Below are 14,205 nucleotides of genomic sequence, written 5' to 3'. Positions count from 1 at the left end.
CAGCAAAGTAGTTCCGGCTTTCTTACTGTGAAAATAACACTTTCTACAGTGTGGATAACAAATTTTACAGTGAAATAGTGAAATGTTGACTCTAAAATGTGTTATCGTCACTGAGTGACTGATAACACTTTTATTTCACTGATACTTTACATGGGCGTACATAGGATTTTGAAAAAGGGGTTCCAAACTAGAGGATTTTGAAAAGGGTGGTTCCAAAATAGATTGCAGAGATATTGGGCATATATTTCTATGTTGAGTAAATATAATAATGTCAGATATCCATGTCAGATATATTAAATTATTAAAAAAAGCGATTTCGGGGGGGGGGGGGGGGGGGGTCGGTCGAACCCATCGACCCCCCCCCCCTATGTACGCCCATGCTTTAAGATATTTCACTAAATGTTATATAATAAATTCCTTAACCTGGTCGGTGGGTTTATTAATAGCTGACACGTGACAGACAACGTGGACAGGTATCGTCAATATCGATAAGAGAAGCGGTGAGATATTATGTCGATGATGATGTTGATTACAATGATATTTATGAACATTGATGAATATAATGATGATGTTGATGTTGTTGATGATGATGACGATTGTGGTGGTGATGTTGGTGACGATTGTGGTGGTGATGTTGGTGACGATTGTGGTGGTGATGTTGGTGATGGGGTGGTAGTTATGATGATGGTGATAATGATGATGATGGTGGTGGTGGTTGTGGTTATGATGATGATGATGGTGGTGGTGGTTATGATGACGGTAATGATGCTGGTGGTTGTGATGATGTTGTTGATGATGATGATAGAGGTTGTGGCGATGGTGATGATGATGATAGATGGTGGTTACGATGCTGGTGATGGTGGTTGTGATGATGTTAATGATGATGATGGTAGAGTATGACGATGGTGATGCTGATGATGATGATGATGGTGGTTACGATGCTGGTGATGGTGGTTGTGATGATGTTAATGATGATGATGGTATGGTTATAGCGATAATGATGATGATGATGATGATGGTGGTTATAATGACGGTATCGATGCTGGTGATCGTGGTGGTCGTGATGATGTTGATGATGATGATGTTGGTCGTGGTGATGATGATGATGATGTGGTGAATGATGATCATCATCATGTCTAAAATGTGTTATAAATCAGCAGAGCGGAGACTATTCAGATAAATACGTTATGACGTAAAACTCACAAAATGACAATTTATATATCACAGAGACAGCCATAGTGTATAATTGTTGAATTATAGCGGTACACTGGTTAAGGGGAGACAACTACAAATATGTATTTTACTCACGGACATAATACTGATTTAGGGGACGTAGCCCAGTGGTAAAGCGCGGTCGGTCTAGGATCGATCCTCGTCGGTGGGTCCATTGGGCTATTTATTTTTCCTGCCAGTTCACCACGACTGGTATATCAAATGCTGTAGTATGTGCTGTCCTGTGTGTGAAAGTGCATTTGCATAACATCTGTTGCTGTTAGCGGAAAAGTGAAACGGCTTTCCTACGTAGACTACATGTGAAAATTACCAAATGTTTGACATGTGCTCTAGTGGTGTCGTTACAAAAACCCAAACTTTAACCTTTATTATGATGATTATTATTATTGTTATTATTGTTGTTATTATTATTGTTATTATTATTATTAGTATTATTTATTGGTGTTTTTAAATATTTCATATACCTTCAGATTTACTACATATCAACGCTCAGAAAGTTCCACATTACCAAATTGAATCAAAAGAACTAGCAGAAGATAGAAACCATTTTCGACAGCGAGTGAATAAGACGGCAATTCTGATTGAATAACGTTACGACAAAAATTAATCTTAGATCTATTAGAGATTTTGAAGAGAAAACCCCCAGGATTATTGAAGCTTTCAAGAACATTAACTACCACATCATACGGACATTCTTTTGTAGACGGACATTATTTTATTAACTTGCTGTATCTAATTCAATTTGTAGATTAATTGTATTCAGAACCAAAGAAAAGACATACCAATTATTAAGAATTTTCTGAACGTTTACAGTTGAATGTTCTAAATCTTGTGCAAATTCATTCAAAGTATTTCAGTCTTCTTTAATTTGAAAATACTTTAAGAACAGTTTGACGCTTAAAACAGTGAATTGCTATATCTCAACGAGTATACACACAAAGTCTAAAGAATAGCATCAGCAAAGGAAATACAAGTTAGCAGTTCTTTGAACGTCTAAAAATTACAGAACAAAATGATTTGTCGTCGCCACCGAGCAAAACTAATTCTAATCGGATTTCTTGCCATTGTCTACCTTGTGTATGCGACATACTTCTCAAAGATTGAATTTTCTATCAGCGATGCACTCATGCCAGAAAGACGCATTTCAGGAAATCTCATTCCAGAAAGACGCAGTTCAGAAAATCTCATTCCAGAAAGACGCAGTTCAGAAAATCTCATTCCAGACAAAATGAAGAACATTCCAAACGAGATGGTCGTAACAGGAAAACAAAAAAATAATGGGGAATTACGTAAGACGGTCATCAGCCAATCAGATCCCGCCGTACTCGTTTTCAAGAACAATGAATGGAAGCAGTCGTCAAAATTTTGCACGGGAGATTATAAACTTGAACAGAGACAATTTCAGCTGCCAATCGGCGACGTGTTTATTTACACGAATTATGGAGCCATTGACGTCAGCCAAGCAACAGACGCGGTATTCAGGGTGTTTATAGACCACCTGGCGTCAGATCCGGAACTAGGGTTTGTCGACTTCGGAATTTTGAAGGCAGAGTACGCATTGACTGCAGCGCGGTACGGAAGGGAGGTAACTGTGTTGACAGAGTCGCAGATAAATGCTCTTCAGCTGTGTAAATCGGTGCTCAAGAATAACTTTTTAGACAAACTTTTGGTGTTCTACACCGGAAATGACGTGAATGAACAGGGAGAATTAGCCAGAGTTATCGAGACTCCGACTAACAGTAAGGATAACTATTTGACACTGGCGTTACGTAGCCCTGATCTAATACCATATATACGTTCTAAAAGAGTCATAGTGAAAATCGACGTCGAGGGTCAGGAATTCCAGGTCCTGCACAGAGCGGACGTGCTGTTTCAACAGGTTGAGGCCAAGGTCGTTATGATGAGTTGGGACAACGTCAAAATGACGCCATTTGCTGCGTCACTGATAGAGATTTTTCTGGGAAACTATATGAAGCCGTACAGTGTATATAGCGACCAAGATGTGAACATTCCAGCGAAAACAGAACTAAACCTGAATGCACACAAGGCGTGGCCTACACACGTTCAGTGGATTAAGAATAACAGACTGGACTAAATTGTAACAAGCGCGTATTCCAGCTTAAACATATTAGTGGTATCAGGGCCCAATTAAAAAAAAAAACACCTAGTTTTGCACGTTTACAAACGTAAGTCTACGACTAAACCACAGTTTGTGTTACTATTAACAAGAAACCAAATATAATAAAATACACATATTTTGTTTTCTTTTGTCAATAAAATGCTCCATCTTCCGTAATGATGTCATTTTCTGCGTGAAATAGATTCCAAACACGTAAACGTATGTCCGCTTTATCACTTATCGCAGACGTAAATTTACGATCTTTTGTGAAATTGGCTCCTGGACATTTCCTAGGCAGTGGTGTGTGCGTGTTTGTGTGTGTGTGTGTGTGTGTGTGTGTGTGTGTGTGTGAGTAATGATGGGGGAGGGAGCGGTATACTGACGAGAAAAGAAAAAGAAAAAAGGACTCGAATGGTGAAGAAATTGTCTTAGAATCTAACAAACTATAGAAGAGGCGAAGCGTGATTTGAACGTGATCCTTGCGGACCCTTGAAGGCTATCTACATTTCCCCTGAATACCTATATGAAATGTAAAAAAAAAACAAAAAAAACCCCACCCTTTTAGCCTCAGCGGCGGAGGGGGATGGGTGGGGCTGTTCGGACCCCCCCCCCCCCCCCCAGCGTACGGCCCTAAGAAGTGAGCAGTAAAAGCAGAAACGGAGCACAGTACAATAGCGCATTCACTAGCTACATTTACACAAAAGGGGGCATTGTGAACCTATAAATGCGTTCTATTCCGAGTGGTAGGTCTAATAAATAATAATAATGGAAGCATGCTAACAGCGATAGAGTGCTACTGAAGGTTTCAGATTTTTTATCTACGGATTTTCAAGAATTATATGTAATAATCACGGAGGGCGGGGGTTGTTAAATAAAACACCAGAAAAGCCCACCCACCCACCCACCCACCCAAACAAGAAACTCTGGTTGGGTTGATTGCGATTTTTAGTATTATCCATGTTGGTATTATTTTGCGAAGACATGCGGAGCAGGATTAAAGGGACATTCCTGAGTTTGCTGCATTGTAAGATGTTTCCGACTAATAAAATATTTCTTCGATTAAACTTACATATTAAATATATTTTCTTGTTTAGAATCTCAGTGTCTGTATATTCAATGTGTTTCTGGTCGTCTTAATATTTGTAAGAAGCCCAAACTGGATTTCGTCTTCAAATAATTTCGTACGCACGAAAACAAAAGAAAAAGGAAAAAAAAAGAACTAAAATCCACTAATACAATCGTTAAAAAGTCTCTGCTAGTCAATAACATCTTAAAATTTACAGCAAACTCAGGAATGTCCCTTTAAGAATGTTTGTCGGATTCATTACACGTGGAATAGTTCATATTGGAACGGATGCAATTGTCAGTGTAGAAATAAGACAACATATGGGATCTATGGACACACTACAAATGCAAGGTGTTCTACACTAACATAATCTCATATTCAAATTGCGTATATCAACGCTACTTGTGTTTACATTAAATGCATATAAAATTCGTATGCTCATATGATATGTCCTAAAGAATAAATAAAAAATATAAAATATGCGAGCTGATGCAAATTCGGTTGCGTTTTTATTATCGTTTTTTTATCGTTTTTTTTTTTTTTTTTAACGCGTGCAGCATAATATGGACTATACTGTACAACACTAAGTTGAACTAACCAGATAACTAGATTGTACGTAGGGTGTTTGTGTTTTTCGGCTCAGGACGTAGCACAGTGGTAAAGCGCTAGCTTGATGCGCGGTCGGTCTAGGATCGATCTCCGTCAGTGGGCCCATTGGGCCATTTCTCATTCCAGCCAATGCGCCACGACTGATATATCAAAAGCCGTGGTGTGTGCTATCCTGTCTGTCAGATGGTATACACATACACAAAGGCGCACGCACACACACACACACACACACATATATATATATATATATATATATATATATGTGTGTGTGTGTGTGTGTGACACGGGTTTCTTCTCTAAAAGTAGATATCTACTAGTCGGTGATAAATCAATGTGCTTTGGTGGTATTGTTATACAAAACAAACTTTAACTTTTAAGTTAGTTTCGGTGTCGGTAACCACTGGGTGCCACTTTATTTCTTTTCATCCTGTACCTATTTGGTACCTCCGTTTCTTCCTCCATCTCTCTCATTCCATCTCTGTCTCTGTTCATACTTATTAATATTCACTGGCGTAGCCGGGGAAGGGAGGGGGATGGGACCACTGCGTGTATGCAGGGGGCGAATTTTGGGGGTCTACCTCCACCCCTTCTGAACGATTTTTAAAAATACATTTTTCGGGGGAGGGGGCATGTCTCGACCCCCGTATAAATCTCGCTCGCCACAGTCGGTCTAGTTTGGGTGGGGCGTTAGAGATATAAAGAACATTTCATGTTTTTTCATGATTTATATCTCATCAAGTTTGCAAGCGAAGAGTGTGATATGATTGCAAACTTCACGAGATGAGATATAAATCATATTTGACAAAACACGTGAAATGTTTTATTTATTATACAACTTTTTGGCAATTTACTTTTATTTTAAAAATGCCAGCAGCAAAGTAGTTCCGGCTTTCTTACAGTGAAGATGACACTTTCTACAATGACGATAACACATTTTAGAGTGAAATAGTGAAATGTTCACTCTAAAATGTGTTATCGTCACTGAGTGACTGATAACACGTTTATTCCACTGATACTTTAAGATATTTCACTAAATGTTGTATAATGAATTCCGTAATCTGGTCGGTGGGTTTATTAATAGCTGACACGTGACAGACAACGTGGACAGGTATTGTCTACATCGATAAGAGAAGCGGTGAGATATTATGTCGATGATGATGTTCATTACAATGATATTTGTGAACATTGATGAATATAATGATGATGTTGATGACGATTGTGGTGGTGATGTTGGTGACGATTGTGGTGGTGATGTTGGTGACGATTGTGGTGGTGATGTTGGTGACGATTGTAGTGGTGATGTTGGTGATGGGGTGGTGGTTATGATGATGATAGTGGTGGTGGTTATGATGATGATAGTGGTGGTGGTTATGATGATGATAGTGGTGGTGGTTCTGATAATGATGATAGTGGTGGTGGTTATGATGATGATAGTGGTGGTGGTTATGATGATGATAGTGGTGGTGGTTATGATGATGATGATGGTGGTGGTTATGATGATGATAGTGGTGGTGGTTATGATGATGATAGTGGTGGTGGTTATGATGATGATGGTGGTGGTGGTTATGATGATGATAGTGGTGGTGGTTATGATGATAGTGGTGGTGGTTATGATGATGATAGTGGTGGTGGTTATGATGATGATGGTGGTGGTGGTTATGATGATGATAGTGGTGGTGGTTATGATGATAGTGGTGGTGGTTATGATGATGATAGTGGTGGTGGTTATGATGATGATAGTGGTGGTGGTTATGATGATGATAGTGGTGGTGGTTATGATGATGATAGTGGTGGTGGTTCTGATAATGATGATAATGGTGATAGTGGTGATGGTTATGATGATGGTAATGATGAGGATGATGATGATATTGGTCGTGGTTATGATGATTATGAATGATGATGATCATCATCAATATATGATCATCATCATGTATAAAATGTGTTATAAATCAGCAGAGCGGAGACTATTCAGATAAACATGCTATAACGTAAAACTCACTAAATGACAATTTATATATCAGAGATACTGTGTATTGTTGAATTATAGGCGTACACTGGTTAAGGGGAGACAACTACATTATGTATTTTACTCACAGACATAATACTGATGTTGGGGACGTAGCTCAGTGGTAAAGCGCGGTCGGTCTGGGATCGATCCTCGTCGGTGGGCCCATTGGGCTATTTATTTTTCCTGCCAGTTCACCACGACTGGTATATCAAATGCTGTAGTATGTGCTGTCCTGTGTGTGAAAGTGCATTTGCATAACATCTGTTGCTGCTAATGGAAAAGTGAAACGGCTTTCCCACGTAGACTACGTGTCAAAATTACCAAATATTTGACGTGCTCTAGTGGTGTCGTTACAAAAACACAAGCTTTAACCTTTATTATGATTATTATTATTGTTGTTATTGTTGTTGTTATTATTATTGTTGTTGTTGTTGTTGTATTTGTTGTTGTTGTTATTATTATTATTATTATTATTATTATTATTATTATTTATTATTGTTTTTAAATATTCCATATACCTTCAGATTTACTACATATCAACGCTCAGAAAGTTCCACCTTACCAAAGCGAATGGTGTTATCAATAGAACCAGCAGAAGATAGACAAAAACCATTTTCGGCAGCGAGTGAATAAGACGGCAATTCTGATTGGATAACGTTACGACAAACGTTATATCTTGGATCTATTAGATATTTTGAAGACCCCCCCCCCCTCCCCCCAGCATAAGTGAAGCTTTCAAGAACATTTAACTACCACATCATACGGACATTCTTTTGTAGACGGACTGTGTCTAATTCAACATGTAGATTAATTGTATTCAGAACCAAAGAAAAGACATACCAATTATTACGAATTTTCTGAACGTTTACAGTCGAATGTTCTAAATCTTGTGCAACGTTCATTCAAAGTATTTCAGCCTTCTTTAATTTCAAAATACTTTGAGAACAGTTTGACGCTTAAAACAGTGAATTGCTATATCTCAACGAGTATACACACAAAGTCTAAAGAATAGCATCAGCAAAGGAAATACAAGTTAGCAGTTCTTTAAACGTCTAAAAATTACAGAACAAAATGTTTTTTCGTCGCCACCAAGGAAAACTAATTCTTATCGGATGTCTTGCCATTCTCTACCTTGTGTATGCGACATACTTCTCAAAGAGTCAATCTTCCATCATCGATGGACTCATGACACACAGACGCATTTCAGAAAATCTCATTCCAGAAAAAATGAAGAACATTCCAAACGAGATGGTCGTAACGGAAAAACAAAAAAATAATGGGGAATTACGTAAGACGGTCATCAGCCAATCAGATCCCGCCGTACTCGTTTTCAAGAACAATGAATGGAAGCAGACGTCAAAATTTTGCACGGGAGATTATGAACTTGAACAGAGACAATTTCAGCTGCTAATCGGCGACGTGTTTATTTACACGAATTATGGAGCCATTGACGTCAGCCAAGCAACAGACGCGGTATTCAGGGTGTTTATAGACCACCTGACGTCAGATCCGGAACTAGGGTTTGTCGACTTCGGAATTTTGAAGGCAGAGTACGCATTGACTGCAGCGCGGTACGGAAGGGAGGTAACTGTGTTGACAGAGTCGCAGATAAATGCTCATCAGCTGTGTAAATCGGTGCTCAAGAATAACTTTTTAGACAAACGTTTGGTGTTCTACACCGGAAACGACGTGAACGAACAGGGAGAATTAGCCAGAGTTATCGAGACTCCGACTAACAGTAAGGATAACTATTCGACACTGGCGTTACGTAGCCCTGATCTAATACCATATATACGTTCTAAAAGAGTCATAGTGAAAATCGACGTCGAGGGTCAGGAATTCCAGGTCCTGCACAGAGCGGACGTGCTGTTTCAACAGGTTGAGGCCAAGGTCGTTATGATGAGTTGGGACAACGTCAAAATGACGCCATTTGCTGCGTCACTGATAGAGATTTTTCTGGGAAACTATATGAAGCCGTACAGTGTATATAGCGACCAAGATGTGAACATTCCAGCGAAAACAGAACTAAACCTGAATGCACACAAGGCGTGGCCTACACACGTTCAGTGGATTAAGAATAACAGACTGGACTAAATTGTAACAAGCGCGTATTCCAGCTTAAACATATTAGTGGTATCAGGGCCCAATTTTAAAAAAACCCACCTAGTTTTGCACGTTTACAAACGTAAGTCTACGACTAAACCACAGTTTGTGTTACTATTAACAAGAAAACAAATATAATAAAATACACATATTTTGTTTTCTTTTGTCAATAAAATGCTCCATCTTCCGTAATGATGTCATTTTCTGCGTGAAATAGATTCCAAACACGTAAACGTATGTCCGCTTTATCACTTATCGCAGACGTAAATTTACGATCTTTTGTGAAATTGGCTCCTGGACATTTCCTAGGCAGTGGTGTGTGCGTGTGTGTGTGTGTGTGTGTTTGTGTGCGTGTGTGTGTGTGTGTGCGTGTGTGTGTGTGTGTGTGTGTGTGTGTGTGTGTGTGAGTAATGATGGGGGAGGGAGCGGTATACTGACGAGAGAAAAAAAAGAAAAAAGGACTCGAATGGTGAAGAAATTGTCTTAGAATCTAACAAACTATAGAAGAGGCGAAGCGTGATTTGAACGTGATCCTTGCGGACCCTTGAAGGCTATCTACATTTCCCCTGAATACCTATATGAAATGTAAAAAAAAACCCCAAAAAACCCCCACCTTTTAGCCTCAGCGGCGGAGGGGGATGGGTGGGGCTGTTCGGACCCCCCCCCCCCCCCCCCCACCCAGCGTACGGCCCTAAGAAGTGAGCAGTAAAAGCAGAAACGGAGCACAGTACAATAGCGCATTCACTAGCTACATTTACACAAAAGGGGGCATTGTGAACCTATAAATGCGTTCTATTGCGAGTGGTAGGTCTAATAAATAATAATAATGGAAACATGCTAAATGCGATAGAGTGCTACTGAAGGTTTCAGATTTTTTATCTACGGATTTTCAAGAATTATATGTAATAATCACGGAGGGCGGGGGTTGTTAAATAAAACACCAGAAAAGCCCCAACCGACCCACCCAAACAAGAAACTCTGGTTGGGTTGATTGGGATTTTTAGTATTATCCATGTTGGTATTATTTTGCGAACATGCAGAGCAGGATTAAAGGGACATTCCTGAGTTTGCTGCATTGTAAGATGTTTCAGACTAATAAAATATTTCTTCGATTAAACTTGCATATTAAATATATTTTCTTGTTTAGAATATCAGTGTCTGTATATTCAATGTGTTTCTGGTCGTCTTAATATTTGTAAGAAGCCCAAACTGGATTTCGTCTTGAAATAATTTAGTACGCACGAATTTTTCTTTTTTTAAATCCACTAATACAATCGTTAAAAAGTCTCTGCTAGTCGATAACATCTTAAAATTTACAGCAAACTCAGGAATATCCCTTTAAGAACGTTTGTCGGATTCATTACACGTGGAATATTTCATATTAGAACGGATGCAATTGTCAGTGTAGAAATCCGACAACGTATGGGATCTATGGACACACTACAACTGCAAGGTGCCCTACACTAATATACATGTAATCTCATTTTCAAATTGTGTATATCAACGTTACTTGTTATGTTTACATTAAATGCATATAAAATTCGTATGCTCATATGATATGTCCTAGAGAATAAAAAATATATTTAAAATATGCGAGCTCATGCAATTTTTATTTTTTTATTTATTTATTTTTTCCTTTTTTTCTAACGCGTGCAGCATAATATGGACTATACTGTACAACACTAAGTTGAACTAACCAGATAACTAGATTGTACGTAGGGTGTTTGTGTTTTTCGGCTCAGGACGTAGCACAGTGGTAAAGCGCTAGCTTGATGCGCGGTCGGTCTAGGATCGATCTCCGTCAGTGGGCCCATTGGGCCATTTCTCATTCCAGCCAATGCGCCACGACTGATATATCAAAAGCCGTGATATGTGCTATCCTGTCTGTGAGATGGTATACACACACACAAAGGCGCGCGCACGCACGCACGCACACACACACACACACACACACGCGTATATGTGTTTGTGTATGTGTGTGTGACACGGGTTTCTTCTCTAAAAGTAGATATTTCTCTTTAGCCTGTACCTATTTTGTACCTCCGTTTCTTCCTCCATCTTTCTCATTCCCTCTCTGTCTCTGTTCATACTTATTAATATTCACTGGCGTAGCCGGGGAAGGGAGGGGGATGGGACCACTGCGCGTATGCAGGGGGCGAATTTTGGGGGTCTACCCCCACCCCTTCTGAACCATTTTTAAAAATACATTTTTCGGATGAGGGGGCATGTCTCGACCCCCGTATAAATCTCGCTCGCCACAGTCGGTCTAGTTTGAGTGGGGCGTTAGAGATATAAAGGACATTTCGTGTTTTTTCATGATTTATATTTCATCGAGTGAAGTGTTATATGATTGCAAACTTCACGAGATGAGATATAAATTATATTTGACAAAACACGTGAATTTTTTTTTTTTATTATATAACTTTTGGCAATTTACCTTTATTTTTAAAATGCCAGCAGCAAAGTAGTTCCGGCTTTCTTACAGTGAAGATAACACTTTCTACAGTGACGATAACACATTTTAGAGTGAAATAGTGAAATGTTCACTCTAAAATGTGTTATCGTCACTGATAACACGTTTATTTCACTGATACTTTAAGAGATTTCACTAAATGTTGTATAATAAATTCCGTAATCTGGTCGGTGGGTTTATTAATAGCTGACACGTGACAGACAACGTGGACAGGTATCGTCTACATCGATAAGAGAAGCGGTGAGATATTATGTCATTGATGACGTCCATTACAATGATATTTATGACCATTGATGAATATAATGATGATGTTGATGTTGTTGATGACGATTGTGGTGGTGATGTTGGTGACGATTGTGGTGGTGATGTTGGTGACGATTGTGGTGGTGATGTTGGTGATGATTGTGGTGGTGATGTTGGTGATGGGGTGGTGGTTATGATGATGGGGATGATGATGGTGGTGGTGGTGGTTATGATGATGATGATGGTGGTGGTGGTTATGATGATGGTAATGATGCTGGTGATGGTGGTGGTGGTGGTGGTGGTTATGATGATGGGGATGATGATGGTGGTGGTGGTGGTTGTGATAATGATGATAATGGTGATAGTGGTGATGGTTATGATGATGGTAATGATGAGGATATTAGTCGTGGTTATGATGATTATGAATAATGATCATCATCATCAATATATGGTCATCATGTATAAAATGTGTTATAAATCAGCAGAGCGGAGACTATTCAGATAAACATGCTATAACGTAAAACTCACTAAATGACAATTTATATATCACAGAGACAGCCATAGTGTATTGTTGAATTATAGGCGTACACTGGTTAAGGGGAGACAACTACATTATGTATTTTACTCACGGACATAATACTGATGTTGGGGGACGTAGCTCAGTGGTAAAGCGCGGTCAGTCTGGGATCGATCCTCGTCGGTGGGCCCATTGGGCTATTTCTTTTTCCTGCCAGTTCACCACGACTGGTATATCAAATGCTGTAGTATGTGCTGTCCTGAGTGGTGCCCACCGACGAGGATCGATCCCAGACAATCCTAGGCAATGATGTGTGCGTGTGTGTCTACGGTGTGTGCGTGTGTGTGTGTGAGAGAGAGAGAGAGAGAGAGAGAGAGAGAGAGAGAGAGAGAGAGAGTGTGTGTGTGCGTGCGTGTGCGCGCGCACGTGTGTGTGTGTAATGATGGGGGAGGGAGCGGTATAGGCCCTAAGAACGGGGGGGGGGGGGGAGACTCGAATGGTGAAGAAATTGTCTTAGAATCTAACAAACTATAGAAGAGGCGAAGCGTGATTTGAACGTGAACCTTGCGGGCCCTTGTATCTACATTTCCCCTGAATACCTATATGAATAGCTTAGTATTGCACTGTACAAAAAAAAAGCGTGCTAATAGCGATAGAGTGCTAGTGAAAGTTTCAGATTTTTTTAATTTAGGGATTTTCAAGAATGATATGTAATAATCGCGAAGGGCGGGGGAGGGAGGGAGGGAGGGAGGGGTTGTATAGTGTTATCCAGAGCAGAATTAAGAGCGTTGATCGGATTCATCACATTTGGAATAGTTCATATTAGAACGGATGCAATTGTCAGTGTAGGAATCTGACAACATATGGGACCTATGGACACGCTACAAATGCAAGATGCTCTACACTAACATAATCTCATTTTCAAAGTGTGTATATCAACGTTACTTGTTGTGTTTACATTAATTGTATATAAAATTCGTATGCTCATAATATTATGATATGTCTTAGAAAATAAATCAAGAATTTCAAGTATTGTAATTGATGCATTGTTTGTTTGTTTGTTTGTTTGTTTTTTCTTTCAATGCGTGCAGCATAGTATGGAAGATACTGTATGACACTAAGTTGAACTAATCGTAACAGACGTTGGTTGTTTGTGGTTTTCTTTCAATGCGTGCAGCATAGTATGGAAGATACTGTATGACACTAAGTTGAATTAATCGTAACAGACGTTGGTTGTTTGTGGTTTACTTTCAATGCGTGCAGCATAGTATGGAAGATACTGTATGACACTAAGTTGAACTAATCGTAACAGACGTTGGTTGTTTGTGGTTTTCTTTCAATGCGTGCAGCATAGTATGGAAGATACTGTATGACACTAAGTTGAACTAATCGTAACAGACGTTGGTTGTTTGTGGTTTTCTTTCAATGCGTGCAGCATAGTATGGAAGATACTGTATGACACTAAGTTGAACTAATCGTAGCAGACATTTAGACTGTACGTTAGTTGTTTGTGTTTTTTCGGGGCAGGACATAGCACAGTGGTAAAGCGCTCGCTTGATGCACGATCGGTCTAGGATCGATCTCCGTCACTGGGCTATTTCTCATTTCAGCCAGTGCGCCACGACTGATATATCAAAAGCCGTGGTATGTGCTATCTTTCCTGTCTGTGATATGGTACACACATACATATATATATATAAATGTGTGTATGTGTGTGTGTGTGTGACACAGGTTTCTTCTCTAAAAGTAGATATCCACTAGCCGATGATAAATTAATGTGCTTTGGTGGTGTCGTTATAAAAAACAAACCGATGTCGGTAACCACTGGGTGCCA

General features: G+C 39.5%; 1 protein-coding gene across 5 annotated transcripts in view; it reads left to right on the top strand.

Annotated features, from left to right (window-relative positions):
- LOC121377456 overlaps positions 1-9,325 on the top strand; it is a 61,453-nt gene extending 52,128 nt beyond the window's left edge. For 3 of the 5 annotated variants that reach the window (XM_041505444.1, XM_041505443.1, XM_041505445.1), the window contains one exon: positions 1,704-3,524. In XM_041505444.1, the coding sequence (XP_041361378.1) occupies positions 2,246-3,328 (1,083 nt within the window). In that variant the 5' untranslated portion in view covers positions 1,704-2,245 and the 3' untranslated portion in view covers positions 3,329-3,524. Of the gene's footprint in view, positions 1-1,703; positions 3,525-7,559 lie in introns of those variants that run through there. The other 2 variants (XM_041505448.1, XM_041505447.1) reach the window with 1 other exon arrangement.
- Positions 9,326-14,205: the final 4,880 nt, after the last annotated feature.

This window comes from Gigantopelta aegis, chromosome 7 (assembly GCF_016097555.1).
Source record: "Gigantopelta aegis isolate Gae_Host chromosome 7, Gae_host_genome, whole genome shotgun sequence".
Taxonomy (NCBI): Eukaryota; Metazoa; Mollusca; class Gastropoda; order Neomphalida; family Peltospiridae; genus Gigantopelta; species Gigantopelta aegis.
The sequence above is the reverse complement of the archived record's forward strand: the minus strand, read 5'-3'. Positions and strand labels throughout refer to the sequence as shown.